Source organism: Balaenoptera borealis (assembly GCF_965194805.1).
Source record: "Balaenoptera borealis genome assembly, chromosome: 7".
Taxonomy (NCBI): domain Eukaryota; kingdom Metazoa; phylum Chordata; class Mammalia; order Artiodactyla; family Balaenopteridae; genus Balaenoptera; species Balaenoptera borealis.
Window position 1 is genome coordinate 12672308 of NC_138864.1, and position 22661 is coordinate 12694968.

Sequence of the window (22661 nt, forward strand, 5' to 3'; positions counted from 1 at the left end):
CCCACATGCCGCGGAGCAACTAAGCCTGCAAGCCACAACTACTGAAGCCTGCACGCCTAGAGCCCGTGCTCCACAAAAAGAGAAGCCACCGCAATGAGAAGCCCGTGCACCGCAACAAAGACCCAATGCAGCCAAAAATAAATAATAAATTAATTAAAAAAAAAAAAAACAAGCCAGTGACAAAAGAGTGTCACACACATCACTGTGGTGACAGAGCGGGGAGCCAACCGCTGCCCCTTGCAGTGGTTATGCCTGGGGCATCCTGATTCAGTGGGGACAGAAAGCAAGTAAGAAGCTACTAGACGTCAAAGAAGCCTTGGAGGAGCCTGTAATACCATTTACCCTGTAAGAGTCAGAGAAGAAAAGCCACCAGAAGGATCATCTCAATAGATACTGAACACTATCTGCTAAAATTCAGTATCTACTTCTCATTCTAGAAAGTGTGAACACTCACTCACGGGGCTACTTTCTTGAGATCATTAGGCACCTATTACTAGTTCTTACCAAAAGCATCACAATTAATAAGAAAACTCTATTTGTTTCAACTAATTAAAGCCAGAATGAAAAAAAAGAATGCCATTCATCACTATCATTTAATAAAGGATGTAAAAAAAAGAAACAAAAATTATCACTATTTAAAAGTGATACCACTGTATATCAAGAAAACCGAAGGGAAGTAAAAAAGTTATTACAATCAGTTTCAATAAGCATGGACCAAACATAAGCTACAATTTTATCTTCATCAAATTCAAGCAGAAATGGTGGAAACTATATTTTCAAAATATTTCTAGGCATCCTTAAAACAAAAAGCTGGGAAACGGGGTAGGAAAGGCCCTCTGCAGACCTGAAACAGATCAGGAAGGGAGACGCAGCGTGAAGCAATGAACAATGCTTAAACTGTGCCGAGGCCGTGCTGGGGAAGCTGTCCCAAGAGTGAGTGCGGAAAACATCGAGAGAACAATTTGGCAACAGCGATCACAAATTAAAATACATGCCCCATTTAACGCAGCGATTGCACTACAAAGAAGTTACCCCAGGCTATCCTTGTAAAGTTCACTAAGATGTATAAAAAAATTTTTTTTTATTTAAGGATGTTCTCAGCACCAATGGCCAAGAGAAGAAATCTGGAAGTCATGTTCCCACGCATCAGCAAGGCACCGGGAAACAAGTCTGTCTGCAGGAAACAAGTCTGTCCAGGATCTCCAAGGTCTGTCACTGAGTGAAAAGACAGGGCGTTGGGACAGTTAAATAGGTCAAGTCTTATTGGCATTAACCTTCTAGCACACAGCCAGGTTTTTCTGGGGGGGAAAAAAAAACACAAAATGGTAAACAGTTCGGGGGATTGGACTTTCTGTATCATGGGTACATGTTACTTTTATATTTTAAAATAAATATGCTTAGGTAATTTTAAATCTGAAGAGAAGGACGGAAGCAGCATTTTTTAAAAGGGGAGAGAGAATTGGGAGGCTCCTGGTGTACATTCTAGAAGAGGCAAATCTACTGGCAGTATTAGGGGACTCCATAGCGAGCGTCTCCCCACGCTGGCCGGGGAGGGGGAGGCTCGTCTCCCACCTGCTGCTACAGGTAACACTGGTGCTACAGTCTCTAACCAGCTACACACCCACTCTCGCATATACTCAACTCAGAGAAATCCATTTTACAAAATGATCAGAGACGTAAGTGCACTTTCGTGAGCAAAAAATGCTATGAATCATTTACTTTGCTTAAAAAAAAACCCCAAAAAACAATAAAAGCAGAAATGACCTAAATATCAATGGAAGTTGAGTGGAAGTTGAGTAAGTAAACGGTCTCTCCCTAGGCTGGAAATCTGCACAATGATTAGAGAATTCTATTTTTGAGGAATAGTCAATAATATAAAGAAACCCTTATGATACACTGGCAAGTGAAAAAAAGTAACAAGCAGCAAACTGATATATCATCCCATCAATTTTATGTAGAAATGTATAAATATACACACATCTAAGAAGCTAGAAGGACGAAAATGTTAATGATAGGTTGGTTGTGGGTGATTGGATTATAGATGAATGCTTTTCATTTTCTTCTTCGTGCGTTTTTGTATTTTTCTGTATTTTCCACAATAAATTACTTTTATAATCAGAAAGGGATATTGAAGGAAGAAACAGAACAAGTGTAAGCATGCAGGGGTTGGATTTACTGGAGACCAGTACCTTGGACGTGAAGTACCCTAAAGCTGTGCTGGAGCCCTGACGCCAAACCCCAAAGGCCAGGTCCCTGCCCGGAGGTGCGTGCACGGTATCGCCACCTAGCGGCCGATTCACCCTGGGCGCCCACACCGCTGACCCAGGAGAGGCCAGGAACACGGGAACCCCAGGTGCGCTGTGGTCTGAGGCTGACCACGTACATCTGAGTCACCCCCCAGAACCTGGGACACAATGTCTCACAAACTCGGCACAAAGGCACAGGCGACAGTGGAACCCACTGCCCTGACCCCGCCGGCTTCCCCAGCTCCTCTCCAAGGCCACCTCGATCAGGCTCAAGGTGCGGATAAAGTAAACGGAAGACAGGAACGGGAACGATGAGGCAGACCTCATCCTAAAGCAGATGCAGGATGTGAGACCCGCCGGGGAGAACGGCTGCAGGGCAGGGGCCGCGCTGCTCGGGGGTCACCGGACGGGGCACTCATGCCATCCTCCCCAAATGTCCCCACTGGTGGCTGGCCCCGCCCGTGCACGGCCTCTCCACCCCATCGTTCCAGGACCACCATGGACCCCCCCCCCTCAGGCCACCTGCCCTGTCTTCACCCTCTGATGCCCTCCCACGGTGCCCGCCCTCTACCCGCCCCATCCTCGTTTTCACTAATCGCGGGGGGCACGTGGCAACAAAAGGGCACAGAGCAGAGCAGCAGAGGCCCGGGCTCCCAGCTCGGCTCCCAGCCTGTGGCACCTGCCCACGGGGGCTGTGCTCTCTGTCTCCCCAGCAGGGGAGCTGCCCGGGCCCACAGAGGCTGCCCGGGGGGTAACGAGGCCGGAATCGGGCGCCCTGCGGATGAGGGGTCAGAGTCTGGAGGAGGCGGCGTGACGGAGAGAGAAGCGGGCTGGGTGCAGGAGGGCGCCTGAGAGCAGAGCGCAGGCCTGGGCTGCGGTCTCCTCCGTCGGAGCCAGCCAGGCAGCGGCGGAGGTGTCCCAAGCACCAGAGATGTTGGGTGTGTCGGAGAGGGGGGCCTGGGGACCCTGAGCACACAGGGGAGACCCGTGGGAGACTGTGGGGACAGGGGGCCAAGGACGAAACCCTGGACACCACCACTCATGCTCGCAAGGGAGGCGGGACGGCTGCAAAGCTGGGGAGGTGAGAGGCTCGGGGGACGAGGAATCCAGGAATCCAACCGTGACTCCTGACGCTGGTAGTAAAGGAGGGAGGGAAGGGGCCCTGCACACAGCAGATCTGCCTCCCCCCACCCCTGGGATGGGAGGGACGGAGCTGCACGGCCCCTGTCCGGGGCGTTGAGCCCAGGTGTGAGAGTCAGCAGGATTTTGCTTCTTCCTGAAAAGCCACTAAAACTGTGGTGAGGGAATTCCTTTTAAAGGCATAAAACCCACACGGAAGAGAAAATGAGACTGCAGAAGCAGCAACGCAATCTCGGGAAACAGTCACTGATGTGCAGACCCAAGAACACAGGTGACAGCGAAAGTGAGAATATTCAGCAGGCACAGCCGTCGGTGCAGCGGCTGGAGGGCCAATGACAAGAGGACGTGGGGAGGATGATCAAAGCTGCTGACGAAGTGGTGGAGCACAGGCTTCACCCCAGGCTGCCAGGACACGGCCCTCCTGCCCCAGAGGACCGGGGTCTTCCCTTGGGGGGAAGGGATCAGGGTCTCTGGCCCCGGGTTACAGACAGTATGCCTGTGTGGTTGAAGCAGACACTAAGGACCACCACCCCCCCCAGCCACAGTGCTGTCCCCGCTCAGCTCCAGGCTTTCACCCCAGGCCTCGCCCCATCCCAGCAGACTAAAGACGAAGGTGACTCTGACCAACCCAAGAAGAAAGACGGAAAATCCTGCACCCAGGTCACCTGCAGGAACACCCACAAAAGGAACCTCCGTCAAGGTTGGAGGCCATGTACCATGAACTAGAGGGACTTAACCCAGGAAGGAGGGACTTAACCCAGGAAGGAGGGGCCTCTGAGAGCCAGAGAGGGAGGGAGGGGATGGCCAGAGATGCTCTCCACGGAGGTGAAGGGCAAGGCTGGGGTGACAGCACGTTGAGACTCTCGGGGTGCAGACAGAGGAGGTCGGGGGCTCCGGAACCAGCGATACAATATCTGACACGTACAAATATCCTGAGGACAGATTTAAACAACGGCTGGGGGACTGTAGCTGGAATTTACCGATAAATCCATGGAATGCCAAGTTGCAAAAATGAAAACACAACATAATGAAAAGTGTTTTGCAGGAAAGCAAAAGCAGCCCAGCTCTGAACGGCATTTACAAGACTGTGAAAGGTGAAGGGCGAGGGCTAATGGAGCAGACAGCAGCAGGACTGCACTGGGACGACAGACGAACAGGGACTCAGAGCAGGGCCGGCACACGGGGGTGGGGCCGCCTACCTTGTCGTCGTCCTCGCAGGTCATGACATTGGAGAAAGGGATCTCGGCCTTGAACATCTTCCGGCAGTGCATGAGCTGCACCAGCAGGTAGCACACGGTCTTGAACTTCATCCTCTTGGCCGGTTTTATATCTGAGAGAATCAGCCCTGGAAATATCTGTGCGGACGTGCAGCAAAGAGAAACGCTGTGAGCAGACACACACGTCCTACCTCTTGGGCGGGGAGCACGAACTTAACAGGGCAGGGAGATCACAGGCCACTTGTTGAGGACCTACTGCTCACCAGACACAGCAGGGAACAGAACCGGCAACCCGGTCCCAAAACACGCAGGTCTCAACTACGCCCAATGCCGCTGAAACGAGAGCGATGCCCGAATCCTGGGGCAGATGCATGGACATCACCCAGCTGGGGCAGCACCACGCTGATGAGTGTCACCCACTGGCCCGCGGGGTCCCTCCTGCAGACCTCCCCTTCTGCAGACCTCCCCTTCTGCCTTTCACCTTTTTCTCTCTCCTTCTCAACCCAAACTTCTCCAAAGGGGCTGCTCATTGTACAGACCTCGTCACCCTCAAACCGCAGCCACGGCTGACGCTGTTGTTTCATTCTGCATGACGGGTGGGGCGGCATCCACTCATGGCACCGAGGCTCCCTCCTCTGACTCACAACCTCCTGCATCCCGGCAGCGGCTCGCAGGCCTTCCTCCTTGGCACCCTGCCCTCCGCTCCTATGTCCCCAGGTTGACCCCAGCTGGTCACCCAAACCTCTCACACCTGCCCTTCTCTCACACACTCACTCCCCTTCTCCAGGAGTCAGCTCACCCTGCCCTGAGCCCCATTTCTCTCCCCCGGCCAGTGCCACACCCATCCACAGCTCCCACGTCACATGGGTGCCACCGCATCCTGGCCCGGAGAGCACTGGCCCATGGATGCCCCAGGACAGCGAAACCCGAAGCTCTCCCTGACCTGCTTGTATCCTGAAGAAGCTGTGGCCACCTGTGTCCCATGCACCTCACCTGTGTCCCGTGCCCCTCACCTGAGCCCTGCGCCCCTCACCTGAGCCCTGCACCTCTCACCTAAGCCCTGCACCTCTCACCTGAGCTCTGTACTCCTCACCTGAGCCCTGCACCCCTCACCTGAGCCCTGCACCCCTCACCTGAGTCCTGCACCCCTCACCTGAGCTCTGCACTCCTCACCTGAGTCCTGCGCCCCTCACCTGTGTCCTGCATCCCTCACCTGAGCCCTGCGCCCCTCACCTGAACCCTACACTCCTCACCTGTGTCCTGCACCCCTCACCTGAGTCCTGCTCCCCTCACCTGAGTCCTGCACCCCTCACCTGAGCCCTGCGCCCCTCACCTGAACCCTACACTCCTCACCTGTGTCCTGCACCCCTCATCTGAGTCCTGCTCCCCTCACCTGAGTCCTGCACCCCTCACCTGAGCCCTGCACCCCTCACCTGAACCCTACACTCACCTGTGTCCTGCTTCCCTCACTTGAGTCCTGCGTCCCTCACCTGAGTCCTGCGCCCCTCACCTGAGCCCTATGCCCCTCACCTGAGTCCTGTGCCCCTCACCTGAGCCCTGCGCCCCTCACCTGAGCCCTGCGTCCCTCACCTGAGCCCTGCGTCCCTCACCTGAGCCCTGCGTCCCTCACCTGAGCCCTGCACCCCTCACCTGAGCCCTATGCCCCTCATCTGAGTCCTGCGCCCCTCACCTGAGCCCTGCGCCCCTCACCTGAGCCCTGCGCCCCTCACCTGAGCCCTGAGCCCCTCACCTGAGTCCTGCGCCCCTCACCTGAGCCCTGCACTCCTCACCTGAGCCCTGTGCCCCTCACCTGAGCCCTACACCCCTCACCTGAGCGCTGCACCCCTCATCTGAGCCCCGGAAGTGGCTCATTCACCCTCAATCGTGTCCAGATCACTTTCCCAGGGCAGCGTGACCTTCAGCGCTCACACAGGATGGTCACAAGCCTTCCTGTGTGCACAGCACCCCTCGATCCATAGCACACCGCATCCCTGACCTCCTGCACAGGGTTCTCAAACCTGATTTGCAGGAGAGGCAGTGAAGGCCCAGGGAGGTGTGGGAGGACTCAGGATGACCCAGCCCTTGAGGACCCCAGGGCCCTGACTCCAAGTTCCATCCCCTCCCCTCCCCCACGGCCCTCCCCTCACAGGCAACAGGCCAGGCCCAGGACACAAGGTCAGCGGGGACACCCTTCCATGTGCGCAGAGCCCAAGGCCTGAGAAGCAGTGATCTGAGGAGAACGAAGGAGCCATTAGTCCTTAAGAAGGCTCCGCACAGGACCCCTTCTGGAGCCTACCTTTCGCCGATGGGAGGGCACGATAAAAAAGGTCTCGATGTTGTGAGTTTTCAGAAAACTGTTCCTCTCGTGTCCATGGCCCGGCTCCACCTCGTAGTCACCATTCAGGCACGCCAGGGTGGTCTCTGTGATGTGAACCTTCCTACGGAAAAGGAGGCGGAGATTCGGACGGAGCCTCCCCTGCGGGGCCCCCGCTGGTTCTGGGCAGCACCCGGGCGATGCTCTGCGGGGTCCTGGCAGAGGTGCCCCCCCTCACGGGCGAGCTCTGGAAGGAACACTCAGACTCCCTGGGGCATACGCACAGGAGGACTGACCGGTGGGGTGGGGCAGGGGAGGGACCCCAGGAGAGAGGCGGAAGCGTGCAAAGGAGGGCTGCAGGCAGAGGGGATGAGGGGCCAGAGGGACACAAGAGGAACTGAAGGGGAGGAAGGCAGCAAGTGTCAGAGGACACAGAAAGGACGGCGAGGGAAGGAGAGGGTGGCGAGGTGAGGGGAGAAGCGAGGCCCCTCCCCCCGCTGCGGTCCCCAAACCCCCAGGGCGGGAGGACCCCAGCCCGACATCAGGCCCGCACTGTCCCCACACAAAGTGGGCGGGCGGGAACAGAGCCGTGCGTGCGGCATTCACGCCCACCCCAGTGAGTTTTCTGGTGAGAGAAGGAGAAATCCTCAGTCAGCAGAGCCTGAGCAAACACCAGCACCCACGTAACCTAGACACATGGCCTGAGCTTCTGGCCCTTAGCAAGGCCCGAGCACTCGGGCTTAGGGAGAAACACAAACTCCCCAGCCTGCAAAACACTCCCTGCAAAGACCTGAGCCCTCACGTCCCCAAACAGTCCCCTGAATTCCTTGGTCGGGGAGGGGCACTGAGGCAGGAGTGAGCATCCCCCCACTGCTGGCCCTGAGGGCACCTGGGACATGGTCACCCCATCAGCCTGGCCCTGGACTGCAGACGGCACCAACGGTCTCTAGAAATGCATGCGTGTCCACTCATTCATTCACTGGTCGCCCTCCCTCCCTCCCTTCCTCCCTTCCTTCCACCACAGAGAGGGACAGCACAGTCCCGTCCCTGAGCTGAGGGGCCAACAGGGAGGCAGAAACATCAGCACCTGCTCTCAGCGCAGAGCACCTCAGGCTCTGGAAAAGAGGATGATTGGGGTCTCGGGCGCACGCTGCCCTAAAAGCACACGGCGGGAATGGACAGCACCCAGGCTCCCAGCCTGGACTGGGGAGAAACTGGAGGCCTGGCTGGTCCTGAGCAGCAAGGTCACTACCGGGGGCAGGGCCACCTCACTCGCAAGTGCTGCCCAGCACTCACGGGGCGGTGCCTCACCCAACACAGGCGGCGGGAGTGAGACAGCCAGCCACGCCAGCTCGCCTGCCCGGAGACGGAGGGTGGGGATGCCCACTGTCTGCCATCCCTAAGGCCCGCGGCACCAGAGCCCAGTTACTGATGAGGCTGTCTTGCCCAGGACAACAGGGGTGGGGAGATGTGGGACCTGGGGCGGAGCGGGCCCACCATACCCTGGAGCTGGGGGGGGCACGCAGGTGACCCCAATCACGGTTCCTACCTGAGGGCCCCTGGGGCGGGGGGCGGGTAGGCCATTTGCTCGGGACCCAATCTCACTTGCTTCCAGGAAGCCTGGAACACGCATCCAGCACATCAGTCTGGGGCTGACCAGGAGCCGTGTGTGCTTCGGGGCAGCAGAGGGGGCTGTGTGGTCTCCTGCCACCAAGAAGCTGGAGGCCATCTCCATGCAAGAAGCAGACAGGTGCCCCATCCCTCCCTGGCCTTGGCCTCTCCAAGGCAACCACTCAGGGTGTAGGGCCTTGGGAAGGAGTCCATGAACCAAGTCCCAGGGGTCCCAGCATGAGATGCTGGGGTAAAGACACAGCAGTGATTCATTCCTCCCATCTGTCCACCCGTCCATCTGTCTGTCTGACCAGCCACACTCCCCGAATACCCAATGAGTAGAAGATAAGTGCTTGCAGAATGGATGGATGGAAGGAGGCATGGAGGATGGATGGATGGAAGATGGATGGGTGGATGGAAGGAAGTATGGAGGATGGATGGGTGGATGGAAGGAAGTATGGAAGATGGATGGATGGAAGATGGATGGGTGGATGGAAGGAAGTATGGAAGATGGATGGATGGAAGATGGATGGGTGGATGGAAGGAAGTATGGAAGATGGACGGATGGAAGATGGATGGGTGGATGGAAGGAAGTATGGAGGATGGATGGATGGAAGATGGATGGGTGGATGGAAGGAAGTATGGAGGATGGATGGATGGAAGATGGATGGGTGGATGGAAGGAAGTATGGAGGATGGATGGATGGAAGATGGATGGGTGGATGGAAGGAAGTATGGAGGATGGATGGATGGAAGATGGATGGGTGGATGGAAGGAAGTATGGAGGATGGGTGGATGGAAGATGGATGGGTGGATGGAAGGAAGTATGGAAGATGGATGGATGGAAGATGGATGGGTGGATGGAAGGAAGTATGGAGGATGGGTGGATGGAAGATGGATGGGTGGATGGAAGGAAGTATGGAGGATGGGTGGATGGAAGATGGATGGGTGGATGGAAGGAAGTATGGAGGATGGATGGATGGAAGATGGATGGGTGGATGGAAGGAAGTATGGAAGATGGACGGATGGAAGATGGATGGGTGGATGGAAGGAAGTATGGAGGATGGATGGATGGAAGATGGATGGGTGGATGGAAGGAAGTATGGAGGATGGGTGGATGGAAGATGGATGGGTGGATGGAAGGAAGTATGGAGGATGGATGGATGGAAGATGGATGGGTGGATGGAAGGAAGTATGGAGGATGGGTGGATGGAAGATGGATGGGTGGATGGAAGGAAGTATGGAGGATGGATGGATGGAAGATGGATGGGTGGATGGAAGGAAGTATGGAGGATAGATGGATGGAAGATGGATGGGTGGATGGAAGGAAGTATGGAGGATGGATGGGTGGATGGAAGGAAGTATGGAAGATGGATGGATGGAAGATGGATGGGTGGATGGAAGGAAGTATGGAGGATGGATGGATGGAAGATGGATGGGTGGATGGAAGGAAGTATGGAAGATGGATGGATGGAAGATGGATGGGTGGATGGAAGGAAGTATGGAGGATGGATGGATGGAAGATGGATGGGTGGATGGAAGGAAGTATGGAAGATGGATGGATGGAAGATGGATGGGTGGATGGATGTATGAGTGGATAGGTGGGTGGTGCCGAAAGCAAAAGAAGGACCAAGGGGGAAGGGGGAGGGAAGGACTGGGAGTTTGGGATGAGCAGATGCAAACTGTTATATAGAGAATGGATGAACAATAAAGTCTTACTGCACAGAACAGGGAACTATATTCAATCTCCTGTGATAAAGCATAATGGAAAAGAATATGAAAAAGAACGTATTGATATATATATATGTGTAACTGAATCACTTCGCTGTGCACTAGAAATTAACACAACATTGTGAATCAACTATGCTTCAATAAAATAAAATTTTTTTAAAGAATGAAGGAATCACATTAAGAATAGTGCGAGAAAGAGCAAACCTAAAGAGAGACAGAGTGAGGAAACCCTGAGAAGCTCCAGGGTGGACACCACCTCCAGGGGCCTGGGAGTCTCGGAAGGTTCCTGGAAAAGCCCCATCATACGCGCCCCCCCAACCCCCGCTGCAAGGGCAAGGCAGGACCCCGAGGGGTGCACACACCACGTGGGCCAGGCCCCTAGAGGCACTGGGGAGGGTGGCGTCAGCAGCCCCTGGTCCCCACTCACGGAGCAGCTTTCCGGCAACCCCTCCCAGGCCAGCTTCCTTCCGCTCCTCCCCCTTCCCCGCGGGGAGAGTCGCAATGCTTTGTCTCCCTGGAAGCCAGGCACTAACGCTTCGGCCCTCGTGTGCCCTGAACCCTCTGCTGAGGCCACCGCTGGCTGCACGCCCCCGATCTGGTGTCCAGTCCTCATTTCGCAGCACTGAACACAGCTGACGGCTCTCCTTCCTCCCCGGCCCTCCTCCTGGCTGCCCGCACTCCCTCTCACCACGCCGCCCTCCCCTGCTCCTCTTCCTGTCTCCCGCTCCCCTTCTCGCAGGAACTCTCAGGCTCGGGCCTTCATCATCTTCCCTCCTCCTTGCACATCCTCCCGGCGCTCCGTGCGCAGTGCCCCCAAGGGCCTGTGAGCTCCCCAGACCCCCGCCCAGCTCCGAACTGACCTCAGTGCCCAGGAGACCCAGGCTGACAGGTGATAAAGGCACCTCCCTCCGGCCCCATGTCGTGCTCCCCTCTCTGCATCCCCCGGAGTGCTCCCTGTGGCCCCCCAAGAACGTGAACCTCACCGGGGCCGAGGGCTCTGTCTTTGCCGCCGACGCCACCCTCCCCCCTCCTGGAAAAGCCAGGTGCTCTGTAAACACTATGCTCCTGAGGGGGGTGTCTCCGAAAGGGGGAGAGGAGGGGAGGAGGGAAGAAAGAAGCAAAGCAGAGAGCAGGGCAGGCAGGATGCGGCCCCCCCGTGGGACTGGTAGGGAGGGTGAAAGGAGGGAGGCTACCGGTCAGCCGGAACTTGAAAGAGGCCCCGGCCAGGTGAAGGGGTCTGCGGAGCGGGGTCCCTGGCGGTGGGAAGTCCGTGTGCTTGTCCGCACGGCAGGCGGAACGCTTAAAGACCTCAGTGGGCAGGGGAGGAGGGAGGTGGGCGGCTCCTGGCACCACCTGGCCGGCCAAGGGGCTGGACTTTGTGCAGGACAGCGGGGCTGCAGGCGGGCTGCTGCTGGGATTCACTCTGGCGCCCAGAGGGCAAGGGGCAGGCACAGTGAGAAGGTGTCCCCCCCCCGCCCCACCCCGAGACCCTGCTCTGGAGGGTGGAGAACAGGAGGAGGAGTGGAGGGGTGCTGGAAGGACGGAGCCCTGAAGGAAGGAGGGGTCGGTGGCCGCGAGGGCCCCCCCCCAGGGGGACGTTCAGAGGCAGCCCGGGTCACAGATGACAATGCTGCGATTTTTGAGCTCGCTTAGAAATGCCGTGGCCACTCCCACGGCAGGCTCAGCGTGGATTCAGGCTCGTTGGATTCTAATCTCCAGGCTTGCTGCTTCCTCGAGCCCCGTAAGCCCTCCTTTCCTGCGATTTCAAAGCCGCTCTCCAGAGTGAGTGGCCTTGGATGCCAGCAGTCCCTTGGCCGAGCTCAGGGCCTTGGCACAAGGAAAGGTGTCACCTGTTTCCGCCACCTCCCCCAAAAAGTCAGGCCAGGAGGGAGGGGGGAAGATGCGGCCCAGAGGACGCCAGGTCTCTAGGGTGAGAACAGGACAGCTGGGGACAGGCAGCCAGGGTCAGAGGGGCCCTGAGGTCCCTCAGAGCGGAGGGCACAGAGCTTGGCCCTGAGGTTCATAAGACAGAAGCAGACGCGCGTGTGCAGGAGTCTAGCGCTCAGCTCTAGCCCCGGGGAACCGCAGCTGGGCCCCGCAGCAGCCGCGAGCACGGCCCGCCACCCCTCTAAGAGGCGGAAATCGGGAGGGTGGGACCATGCGAGTGCGCCTCAGAGCTCCCTTTTCTGCAATCACGTCATCCCCCTGCTGCCCACCGTTCGTGGAGGGAGGGGAGTTCCCGTTCAGTTCTCGGGTTAATGTTTTCACCATACAGGATGCCTTGGCTCTGTGGAACGGTTTGAAGAAAATGAGACCAAAGGAGGCGACTGTAATTAGAAAGCATTAGGAGTGCACGGACCAACGAGAAATGCATCCTCCTCACTCTAGAGGAAAATCTGTAACTTCCCTAGTGGGGCTCTAAAGGCAGAACACTTTCCACGGAAAGTCTGAGAAAGAAAGCAAAATGGGAAGCAACAGTCAGCACTCAGGACAGCTCCTAGCCAGGCAGACCACGGGGGCGTTCAGTCTCCTCCTCCAGGGTCAGCTTGCCCACTCTCTATGGGGGCCTTGGGGATGGGGCTGGGACAGCCGGGCGTTCCCAGATCCCCAGGCAGAAGGTTGAATTAGAATCCCCCGCCCCTGCCCTCAGGGTCCCCGATTTACCCAGGCAGGCCGGCGGCTTCCATGACGTTCGCCAGGGTCACGTCGTTGGACCACACGTCGTACTGCCACTTGCGCAGGCCCAGGACCCCGCAGAGGACCCTGCCGGTGTGCAGCCCCACACGCATGTTCAGGTCCACCTCGGTGGCCTCGGCCACGGACCTGCAGCAAACACAGGCAGGGCGTGGGGCTGGGGCCCCGTGGTCTGCCCCCTCAGGGCCATGAGCACAGGGGAGCAGGGGCATGGGGGGATCTCCTGACCCAGTCAGCCTGACCCCCGAGCTGTGGCCGCTGGTGGGCAGGGGTCACTCCAAGCTGGCTCCCCCCTGCTCCCTGGCCACTGGCCATCTCACAAGGCATCCCACCTCCCCTCTCCCCCTCCCCACCCAGAGCAGCGGCAGGAGAGAAATGAGCCCAGGACCCCCGATCCAGGACCCCGATCCTGCTCTGGGTGCCACTGACCTGATCAGGGGTGCTCGCACCTGCTTGCTAGCCAGGGGCCAGCGTGAGAGCCCCGGGGAACATCTGACAGGGTCCCAGGAGCCCTGGGAACGGTCAAGGTTTGACCCCGAGTTCCCTGACTGCGAGGGTGGGCTGCACACCCAGCCTGTGGGGAGGCCCAGGGCTCCACAAACCTGCCCCAAACAACAGGGGGACCTTGTGGGTTGTACACTGTGCGTCCGTCAACTCAAGGGAGAAAACAAGACACGCGGACGCTGAAATCAGACTGCAGGGCCAGTGCACGCGCGCTCCACCTCCCCAGGCGCTCGTGTCTCTGGGCTCAGCCCCGGCTGAGGAAAGGGCTGGCATGAAGCCCTGAGGGTCCCAGGAGAGACCACCCTCGGAGGCGGGGACAGCGTCACGGGAAGCACTCGTGAGAAGAAACAGGAGGTGGCTTTAGAAGTTCCTTGGAGAGAGATTCACGGCAGTCATGTAGGCGGGTTGCGCGCAGAAATCCCCTCGGGGGACACGAGGACGCCCCGTATGGTTTCTCCAGCCCCACGAGGCCCACGGTGAAGTGAGATGCAGGAAGTACACAAAGGGCCTGTGATCGCACAGCCAGAGCGCAGGGCACGCACCGCGGCCGCGGGGAGGCCCTCTGATGCCACTTTTCTGGATTTTCCACTTCTCCCCAAAAGCAAGAGATTATTTAATCTTTGAAAAGTCTGAAGCATGTTGTTGAGGAAGCATTATCGGGCCTGGTAGGTGTGCTCCAAGGGACAGAACTGCAAGGAAGCCGTGAGGGCGGGGAGGGGGTCAGCCACGGCGCCCCCGGCCCTCCCCACCCTGGGCGGGTCCAAAGGTGGCCCCGACCGGCAGGTGTGTTGGATGGGGCTCTCCGGCCGGTGGAGACGTTCCGTAGCAAGAAGGGCAGGAAGATGGAGCTGAGGCTCAGGGACACGGCGGCCCCATGATTAGGACATCGGCTGTGAGAGGGAAGGGAGACTGGGAGACCAAAGGCCCACAGGGCCACACTGCCACCACCCTCGGGCAGCCCAACAATGACTACCCACCCTCCGTCCCCTCCCAACAGCAGGTGCCCTGTAGTCCAACCACATCTAGACCTGCCCCCCCAATACAGCAGGTGCCCCGAGCCTGTGGGCAAAATCTCACTCCTGCTCCAAGACTCAGGGCTGATTCATGTGCATCCCACCCTGTTCAAACATAACATAGGCCCAGCCCAGATGCTGCCTACAGGAAGCCCTCCCAGATTCTTCACCACAGCAAACCCACCCCCGTCCCTGCCCAGACCCTTGTCACTCTGCTTCTGCTATGATAGCTGGGTCAGGCTCCATCAGAGGAGACTACTGCATCCACATGGCCACATGGCTGGGCTGACTCCACTGACCAGAGGCTTGGTGGACATCCTAGGGCCCTCCCGGAGAGTGGGTTGCAAGCTTCCTGGGAGGGGCTGCCCCAGGTCATTCCTCACCTGTGCCTTGTCCCAGGCGGCTGGGACTTCCCACCTACCCCACCCCCAACGGCTGCAAGCTGTAACAGGGCTTAGCCGCTGGATAGATGCATTGCGGCCACAGCGCCTGCCACTGGTCCCTTGGGTTTGGTGTCAGCCCAAGGGAGAAGGAAGGTGGTAGCTGACACCTCCTGCCCTGGCTTAGCTTCCACAGCCCACCCGCGTCCACAGTGTCCTGACTAGCCCCATCCCACCTGGTTGTCACTGCGCGTGAGCCTGCCTCCACGCTCGGTACCTGGAAGTCAACTGTGCCTGGACGGGCCTGCCGCCTGCTGACTCGAGGCCCATCCACAAGGGGTCCTGGCCACTAGGTTCCCAGGGCCTGTTGTAACACCCGGTCCTGGACCCTCGTGAGTAAACGGTGTGGAATGAGAGTTCAGTTCCCCTCGCCGACACAGCTCCTGACCACCGCCAGCTCGCTGCCCTCCAAAAAAAACCCCTTAATTTAAAAGACTGAAGAAGGACGAGGGGCTTCAAATGATGATGAAATAAAGAGACTGGGAATCTTCATCTGGAACAAGATGAATGTCACCAGGACACAACTTAAGTCCACAACATCGCAAGGAGGGCGACAGAGAAGGAAAGTCCCGAAGCCTTGGCTCACGTGCCTCTGACAGCAAAGGAGCCTGTTCCGTGCAGCAGAAGAGAGGACAGAGCTGGGCCACCCCGCGGGAAGGCTGGGCCGAAATAGCCTAACATCCCCAGAGACTCTGGAACTATCCCACGATCTCCTCCTAGTAGGTTATTGACGCACGATGCCCTTACTAACGGTCCACGATTTATTCACCATCATAACAGGAGTAGCAGCGTTAAAGAGGCGAACACTTACACCCGGGGTGCGCCTCGGGCTGGGTCCCCAGAGCTCCACCTCCCCAGCCTGGCTCGTGCACACTCAGCTGCCTCAATGCCAACGTCCTGTCCTCAGATCAAAACCTGGAGGCTGCGACCAGGAAGGGACAGGACCTGGGGGGCAGGGTCGAGGACAGAGTGTGAGGAGGAGCACGGGGGGGGGGGGTGCGGGGTAACCCCGTTTGTCAGTAATGGCACAGGATGCGTGAGGCTCACTGGACGCAGCCCACCTGCCCTGCCCTGACTTCCACCTGCAGACCGTTCGCCCACTGCCCGGCAGGGCTTCCTGCCAGCCAGACCACAGAACCACAGAAGCCCCTGCCACGGCCCCCCGCCCCGAGCAGCCTCCACTCAAACCTCCCCCCGATTCCAGCCTGTCTTCTAACCAGGAGCAGTTCTGCCTGTAACTGCTCACTTCACCCACCGAGGGCCTGTCCCCCAGAACCGTGGCACACGCGGGCCCCAGAGGCGTGCCGAGACGCTGCCTTCCCAGCTGGCCCTCGAGCCCGGCCTCACTGTCCTCCGTATTCAGGGGGCCAGGCCAGACCGCAGAACCAGATACGTCTACACAGGGTCCCAGGCATCCTGGTGTTCAGCTTTGATAACCTCAGAAGTCTGCGTGCCACGAATTTACAATAAAGGTTTTGTGGAAGTCTGACTGTTCACATATCTTTACTACCTATTTAGTTGTATACACTTTGAATGTGTTCTTTTCCATTTTAACTCTTTTTTCATTCGTTTGCCAACTGCCAGTGAAAGGTACTGAAACAAGAAAACTAAGGTTTAAAAAAAAATTTGTTTTAGTTCACAAAAAGAAGTGAGTTTGGGAAATGTAAATAAGTAAACCTGCAAAAGATGTTTTTGTGCATTTTAAGCATTTCTACTTCTGCAGTCGTGGAAGGGCAAAGGGCAGGGGGACCTCTGGGACCCACATCCAACCTTCCTCAAGGAGGCCTTCCTGCCCCCAGTGTGCAGGGCCTTTGCCAGCCTCCACCCAACCTGTGCAGCCCAGGACACTCCACCAATTCGCCCCATCTGTCATCCCTTCCAGCAGGCTCTCAACTGCGCGAACAGCAGATGTGCAGTGAGCTGGACAGTCACTTGTAGATAAATCCTGCCTCAAGAACTGTCTCACTCTAGATAACCAACAAGGACCTACTGTACAGCATGGGGAACCATACTCAATATCTTGTAATAACCTGAAAGGGGAAGAAGTCTGAAAAAGAATAGATATACATATATATGTGTAACTGAATCACTTTGCTGTACACCTGAAACTAACATAACATTGTAAATCAACTATACTACAATTTAAAAATTGTCGGACTTCCCTGGTGGCACAGTGGTTGAGAATCCGCCTGCCAATGCAGGGGACACAGGTTCGAGCCCTGGTCCGGGAAGATCCCACATGCCGCGGAGCAACTAGGCCCGTGCTCCACAACTACTGAGCCTGCGCTCTAGAGCCCGTGCACCACAACTACTGAGCCCGCGAGCCACAACTACTGAAGCCCGTGCACCTAGAGCCCGTGCTCCACAACAAGAGAAGCCACCACAATGAGTTAAAAAAAAATTGTATGAAAAACAGACAAAAAAACCCCCAAAAACCTGTCTCACTGAAGAGCGTTTGCCAAGAACTGAGAAAACTGAAGGAGGGGGAGGACCAGGTCTCCAGAACAATCAGAAATGACTTTTGTCACTCGGCCATCTCTTCTCATTCGACCTCCAGCCTTGGGCTGCTCCAGCCTGGGCACATCGGGTCTACCCATGACCTGAGCACAGGCAAGCTGGCCTTACCAGCTCAAAGACGGGTCAGGGAAGGAAGAGCACATGTCATTTACTTCTACTTAACTCAATATAGTGAACCAAAATTACCCAGACCACAAGCAAAGCCACGTCTGGATGAAGTACTTAGCAAAATGGTACCCTGCACGTTTGGAGGTCTGATTCGTGATTTGCTAATGCCTGTGATGGGCAAGGTGCTCCCCGTGGAGTGGACAAACCCCATTCCTGTAAGTGCACAGAGTCCTGATGCTTTGGAGCCCAAGGGAGGGACAGCAGCAGCCCAGCTGGCTCATCTCTGAGCTGGCTCCCTTTTCTGGGGGTTAATGAATTGAGGACCGCAGTGGCTGGGGACCCAGCATCTTCCGTGCCAGCCCATTTAACCTGGGATCCCATTTAATTCCCACAACAGCTCAGAGATGCAAACACGGTTTCTGCATGTCACAGCAGAGAAAATCAGGGATGCAAGGAAACCTCAAGGATGGGGAGCCAGGAACCCAGGGGGCCTGTCTGCTTCCTCGGGCAGGAAGCCCCCCAGCCTACTCAGGAACAGCCGCCATCTGGGGACTGATGGCTTGGACTCTAGGAAGTGTTCTTGTACCAGACTTGGCTGCAGAGGAGCAGTTTCCTTGGGTCTGACCTAACATTCAAGGCCTGACAGAGGGAAGCTGGCGCTGGGGTGCAGGAAAGGGTAGAGGCACAGATCTCACGTGGGCAGCACACCCACTGGTTGGGGGGGGGAGCAGGATCAGGCCTGGGTACCTTGGGGAGGGGCTGCAGAACTTAGGGTCAAAGACATAGGTCCAAGCAGCATGACACCACCAGGAGTCCTGGAGAAACCTCCCCAGAACCTTCAAGGTCAAGGACTAGCCCCTGACCACCAGGACGCAGGGCCTGGACGTGGCCATGAGGTTGGTCCCACTGCCCTGGTCTCTGCCAATCCAACCTCGCTCAGAGCCCCAGATGTCATGAAGCCATCACTCCCATTTTACAGATGGGGAAACTGAGAGCCAGGGTCACAGCTCTGCATGGGCAAGACCAAGCCAGTCACCACACTTGGTGGGCACGTAAGGCTCTTCCCACTCTATCTCCATTCCTCCCACAGGCAGGTGCCATCTGGCCAAAACCAGGAATATATATATGACTTTAAATTATTATTAAAAATCACACCAACAATTAACATGTGGTGTTTTTTTTTTAAGAGCATATTGCACACCTTAATGAGGTCCACAAGTTTGAGAGGAGGATCTGATTTGGGTGTTGAGGGCAGATGGGGGCCAGATTCCCCAGAGCAGGAACCCGGGGGGCCTCGGGCATGGCCACTCCACTGGGACGGGGTAAGAGCCCTGGGACTCCACATTCAAGGCTGCATTCTTCGCTCGGTCTTTTACACGGAGCATGGAAAATCTTTCCATCTGTTTTCCCCATAGAAATGAACTTTCTACCAAGTGGAAAGAAGATCATTCCTCACTTCTTGGCCAAGGAGAAGACCCTCGACCCCTCCGGTCTCACACAAGGTCAGAGCCGGTCTGGCTGCATGCCTGCCTGCTCCTGCCCTTGCAGAGATTTCTTCCTCGGTTTTTACAGATTCCTTATTCAGCTCCTCTCTGTCAGGCGGCAGCAAGCGCTTGACCCACACAAGTCGGTCCTGCACTCACAAGGGTTGGAATGGATTGCCCTGTTTTCTGAAGCGAGCGACCCTGGTGGATGTGCTTCCCGCAAAGCGTCCGCCCGAAGACGGAGCTGACAACAGCGGCCCGACACCCCCACGGTGGGACTCGCACATCCCCCCGAACCTGGGCATCTGCATCACCACGCACGACGTCCGCACGGGATGCTTCAGGAATCTCATAGCCTTGCCAACCATCCCTCCTGCCTTTGGCTTTCCTCTGTCCGCTCAGAGGTCCCCAGGCCTGCAGCAGACCTCTCTGTGGCCCCGGCAAGGGACATCTCGGCACCGCAGCCTCTTCTGCTTCCTGGTCACCCACGGCGCTGTGCCCGCGACCCAGGGCCACCTCTGGCCTCCCCAAAGAGCAGGCCGGTCAACAACCAGCCTCTTCTCCAGTTCAGCTTCTTTCCTCCAGAGCAGGGGCTGCGTACTGAAATCACCTGCGGGGTAGGGGGGGGTGCTTTTCCACCCTCAATCCTAGACCACAGCCCAGACCAGCTGCCACTGGCTCTCCGGGCAGAGCAGGCCTCAGGGATTCGACAGGCCCAGGCAATGCTGACACACAGCTCCCGGCTCCTGAGAAGCGGGGTACCAGGTCGAGCACGCCGGCGAGGTGCTGAGCGCCGTGCTTCTGCGCACAGTGTGCAGGTGTGTGGACCCCGCAGTCGGCCTCGCAAGGACTGTGCAGTTGAGCCCGCTGTGCTTCCCATCTCGTTCCATTCTTGTGCTATTACTTCTCTGCTCCCAAGTGTGGAACCACACCAGGCCCTGGTAACCCCATCTCACTGAGCCGAAGCCATCTCTCCAGGCTGTCGAGAAGCTGGAACGTGGCTCTAAGCTCCGTCCGCCAGCTCAACCTCCCAGCTCCACACCCTCCTTAACTAGACGGAAGGCTGCCTACCTCCTCATCCCCGGACGAGGACCATGAGGAGATGAGGGCGGCTACGAACGGAGCAGGCCAGGCCCCCAGTGTTCCAGAAATACTCACCTGCTCCATCCAGCCCTCTCTCCACAGACAGCACCTGACACCTGGTCACCTGCCCGCGTGGACAAGCACATGTGATTCCTTGTCAACCGGAACGTGGCCGGATTTGAGCCGACCCTTTCCCGCAATCGACTCCTTGAACATCTTATCCGGCTAAGCTCAAAGGGTCATTTCTTTTGGCCTGACTAATGCATAGCTGGCAATACCCCGGATCACCGTGGACAAAGAAGTGCAGTCCCCACAGAATGCAAAGAAGGTGATCACAGAGGCAGAGCTGCCCAGAGCAGGCGGGACTTCCCCACCCAGCTCCTCGCCGCGTGGCTCTGGGTCTCTGCAGCCCCGGCACAGGTGCTCCACCTCGGACACGCCGGCCAGGACTAGGCGGGCCTGCACGGCAGGGCACTCACGTGATGGTGTCGATCATGTCCAGGCCCATCTCCACGCAGCAGTGGGCGTGGTCAGTCTTGGGCTGAGTGAGGCCAGACACGCAGTAGTAGCAGTCTCCCAGGATCTTGATGCGGCGGCAGTGGTTCTCCTTCGGGCGAGAGGGCAAAGGGCATGTTAGTGACGCACCTGGGGCCGCCCGAGCACCTGCGCCTCTGCCGCCACCAGGTGCGCTGACCGCTCAGCTCAAGGCCCGACCTAGACCAGGGCCCAGGCGGCTCTCCCACGGGCAGGGTACCTCGGGAGGGCAGGTGGCCCCTATATGGCTGTGATTAGGGTCGCCTTGGGGCACCCCACGCCGTCCCCGCTAGCCGCGCTCAGCCTCTTCCCACGCGGGGGTCCGCCTCCCCTGCCCCCTTCAGATCACCGGGCCAACCCCACAGGCCCTTCAAGGAGGGGAGGTCACCCCAAGCCTGGGAGCCAGGTCCTCTCCCCAAGGAGGGGCCCCCTCTCCCGAGAGGGGCTGATACAGTCCCCGTCCTTGGAGCACCATGTGATTGGCCCTTCTGGAACATGCTAGACTCCTTCGCCAGCCCGGGAAGGGCAGGCCGCACGCATCTGAGTGCCCGTGGCTTAACCCAGAGTCAAGGTCCACAGGCCATGTGAGCAGCTCTCCCCAGAGAACCAGCAGCCGGGGCCTGAGCCCAGACCTCACCACCCACAGGGAACACCTCGGGGAGTCATCCGACACTGCAGAAGGTCTACTCTCGCACCTACACAAAGGTGAGAACGCCAGCGCCCACCTCGCCCTCGTGCTGAGGACAGAGAGACATGTCAGACGCTTACTACCACCACTCCTGCACCAGTCCATTGGGGTCAGCTATGATTATGATGGTGACGGTCAGTTTTATTTCAAGGACAGCATTAAAACGGCAGTTTTAGAACATTTTGTTTTCAACATCCCTTCAAACCCCCCCTAAATAACTGAGGACCTCACAAAAAGTTTTCATGTAAGTAGGTTACAGCTATGGCTATTACTACATAAGAAGCTACAACTGAGAGATTTTTTTAAAATGTGTTAATGCATTTACAGTAACAATAGCAAATCCATTACATATTAACATAAGTAACACACTGTTTGAAAAATTATGACATTTCCCCAAACAAAAACAAATGAGAAGCAAGGCATCATTCTCACTTTTGCAAGTCTCCAGTATCTGTCTTGACAGGAGACAGCTGGATGCTTTGTTCTACCATTCATGACATCGTGTCTCCTGAGCTTGTGCACGTCTGTGAAGGAGAGCGGCCTCACGCAGCCTGCCCGTGGATGAGACGGACCTCCCAGCCCCCGGGATGGACAGCCCCCCGGATGGTCCTGTAAAGCCCAGAGCTCTGCCGACCCTACTCTGAGAACACATTCTACGGCTTGTATTTAATTCTGCTCTTTGGTTTCTTACAAATGAGCCACCTCCTGCAGGTTTTCTCAAATGCTGTGAATTCACACAGTGCCCTGGGATGAGAATTCTCAGCCCTCACCACCCACGGGCTCACACACGGCCCGCACTTCTTCCACCGGGGCAGAGGGTCGGAGAGAAACACGGGCCAGCGACCCTGCTGCTCTCCTGAGAGATGGCCCAGGCCACTGAACGGCTGGGTGCCCAGCTCCTCCCAGCCCTGGGCCTCCCTCAACGTAGGGGCAGTCGGTCAAAGGGGAGGAGAAGAGCAGTCACTTCCACCTGTCGGGTGGTCTCTGGGAAAACCCAGTGACTGGGTCTTCCCCATCCTAAGCCCCACAAGCTCCCCCTGTGGATGGGGAGCTGGCCTCAGGGAGGTCCAGGGTCCGGCCACTCATCCTTCAAGAGACCAGGGGCGGCCACTTAACCATTAGGACACCAGCCTCCTGGTCTGCAGAAGGGGTTTGTTTCCCGGCGTCCCACGGGCAGGCCGTGCCGGGGCTGACTTGTCCTGTGACAAGAGTCTGGGAGCCCAGGGCCTGGTGCAGACGTCCACACCGCAGAGCCCCTGGGAGGCAGCCGGCCAGGCTTCTCCAGGCTAGCAGGCAGCCCGGGCTCTCTTCTGGCACCTCTAGAGTGTCCGTCCTCAC

At 57.4% G+C, this 22661-nt stretch overlaps 1 protein-coding gene across 2 annotated transcripts in view; it reads right to left on the minus strand.

Annotated features, from left to right (window-relative positions):
* ADCY1 (adenylate cyclase 1) overlaps window positions 1-22661 on the minus strand; it is a gene marked incomplete at its 5' end in the record, with an annotated part of 131093 nt that overhangs the window by 48673 nt on the left and 59759 nt on the right. For both annotated transcript variants that reach the window (XM_082400198.1, XM_082400199.1), the window contains 4 exons: window positions 4586-4741; window positions 6900-7041; window positions 12923-13081; window positions 20581-20708. In XM_082400198.1, coding sequence (XP_082256324.1) covers window positions 4586-4741; window positions 6900-7041; window positions 12923-13081; window positions 20581-20708 — 585 coding nt within the window. The remainder of the gene's footprint in view (window positions 1-4585; window positions 4742-6899; window positions 7042-12922; window positions 13082-20580; window positions 20709-22661) is intronic.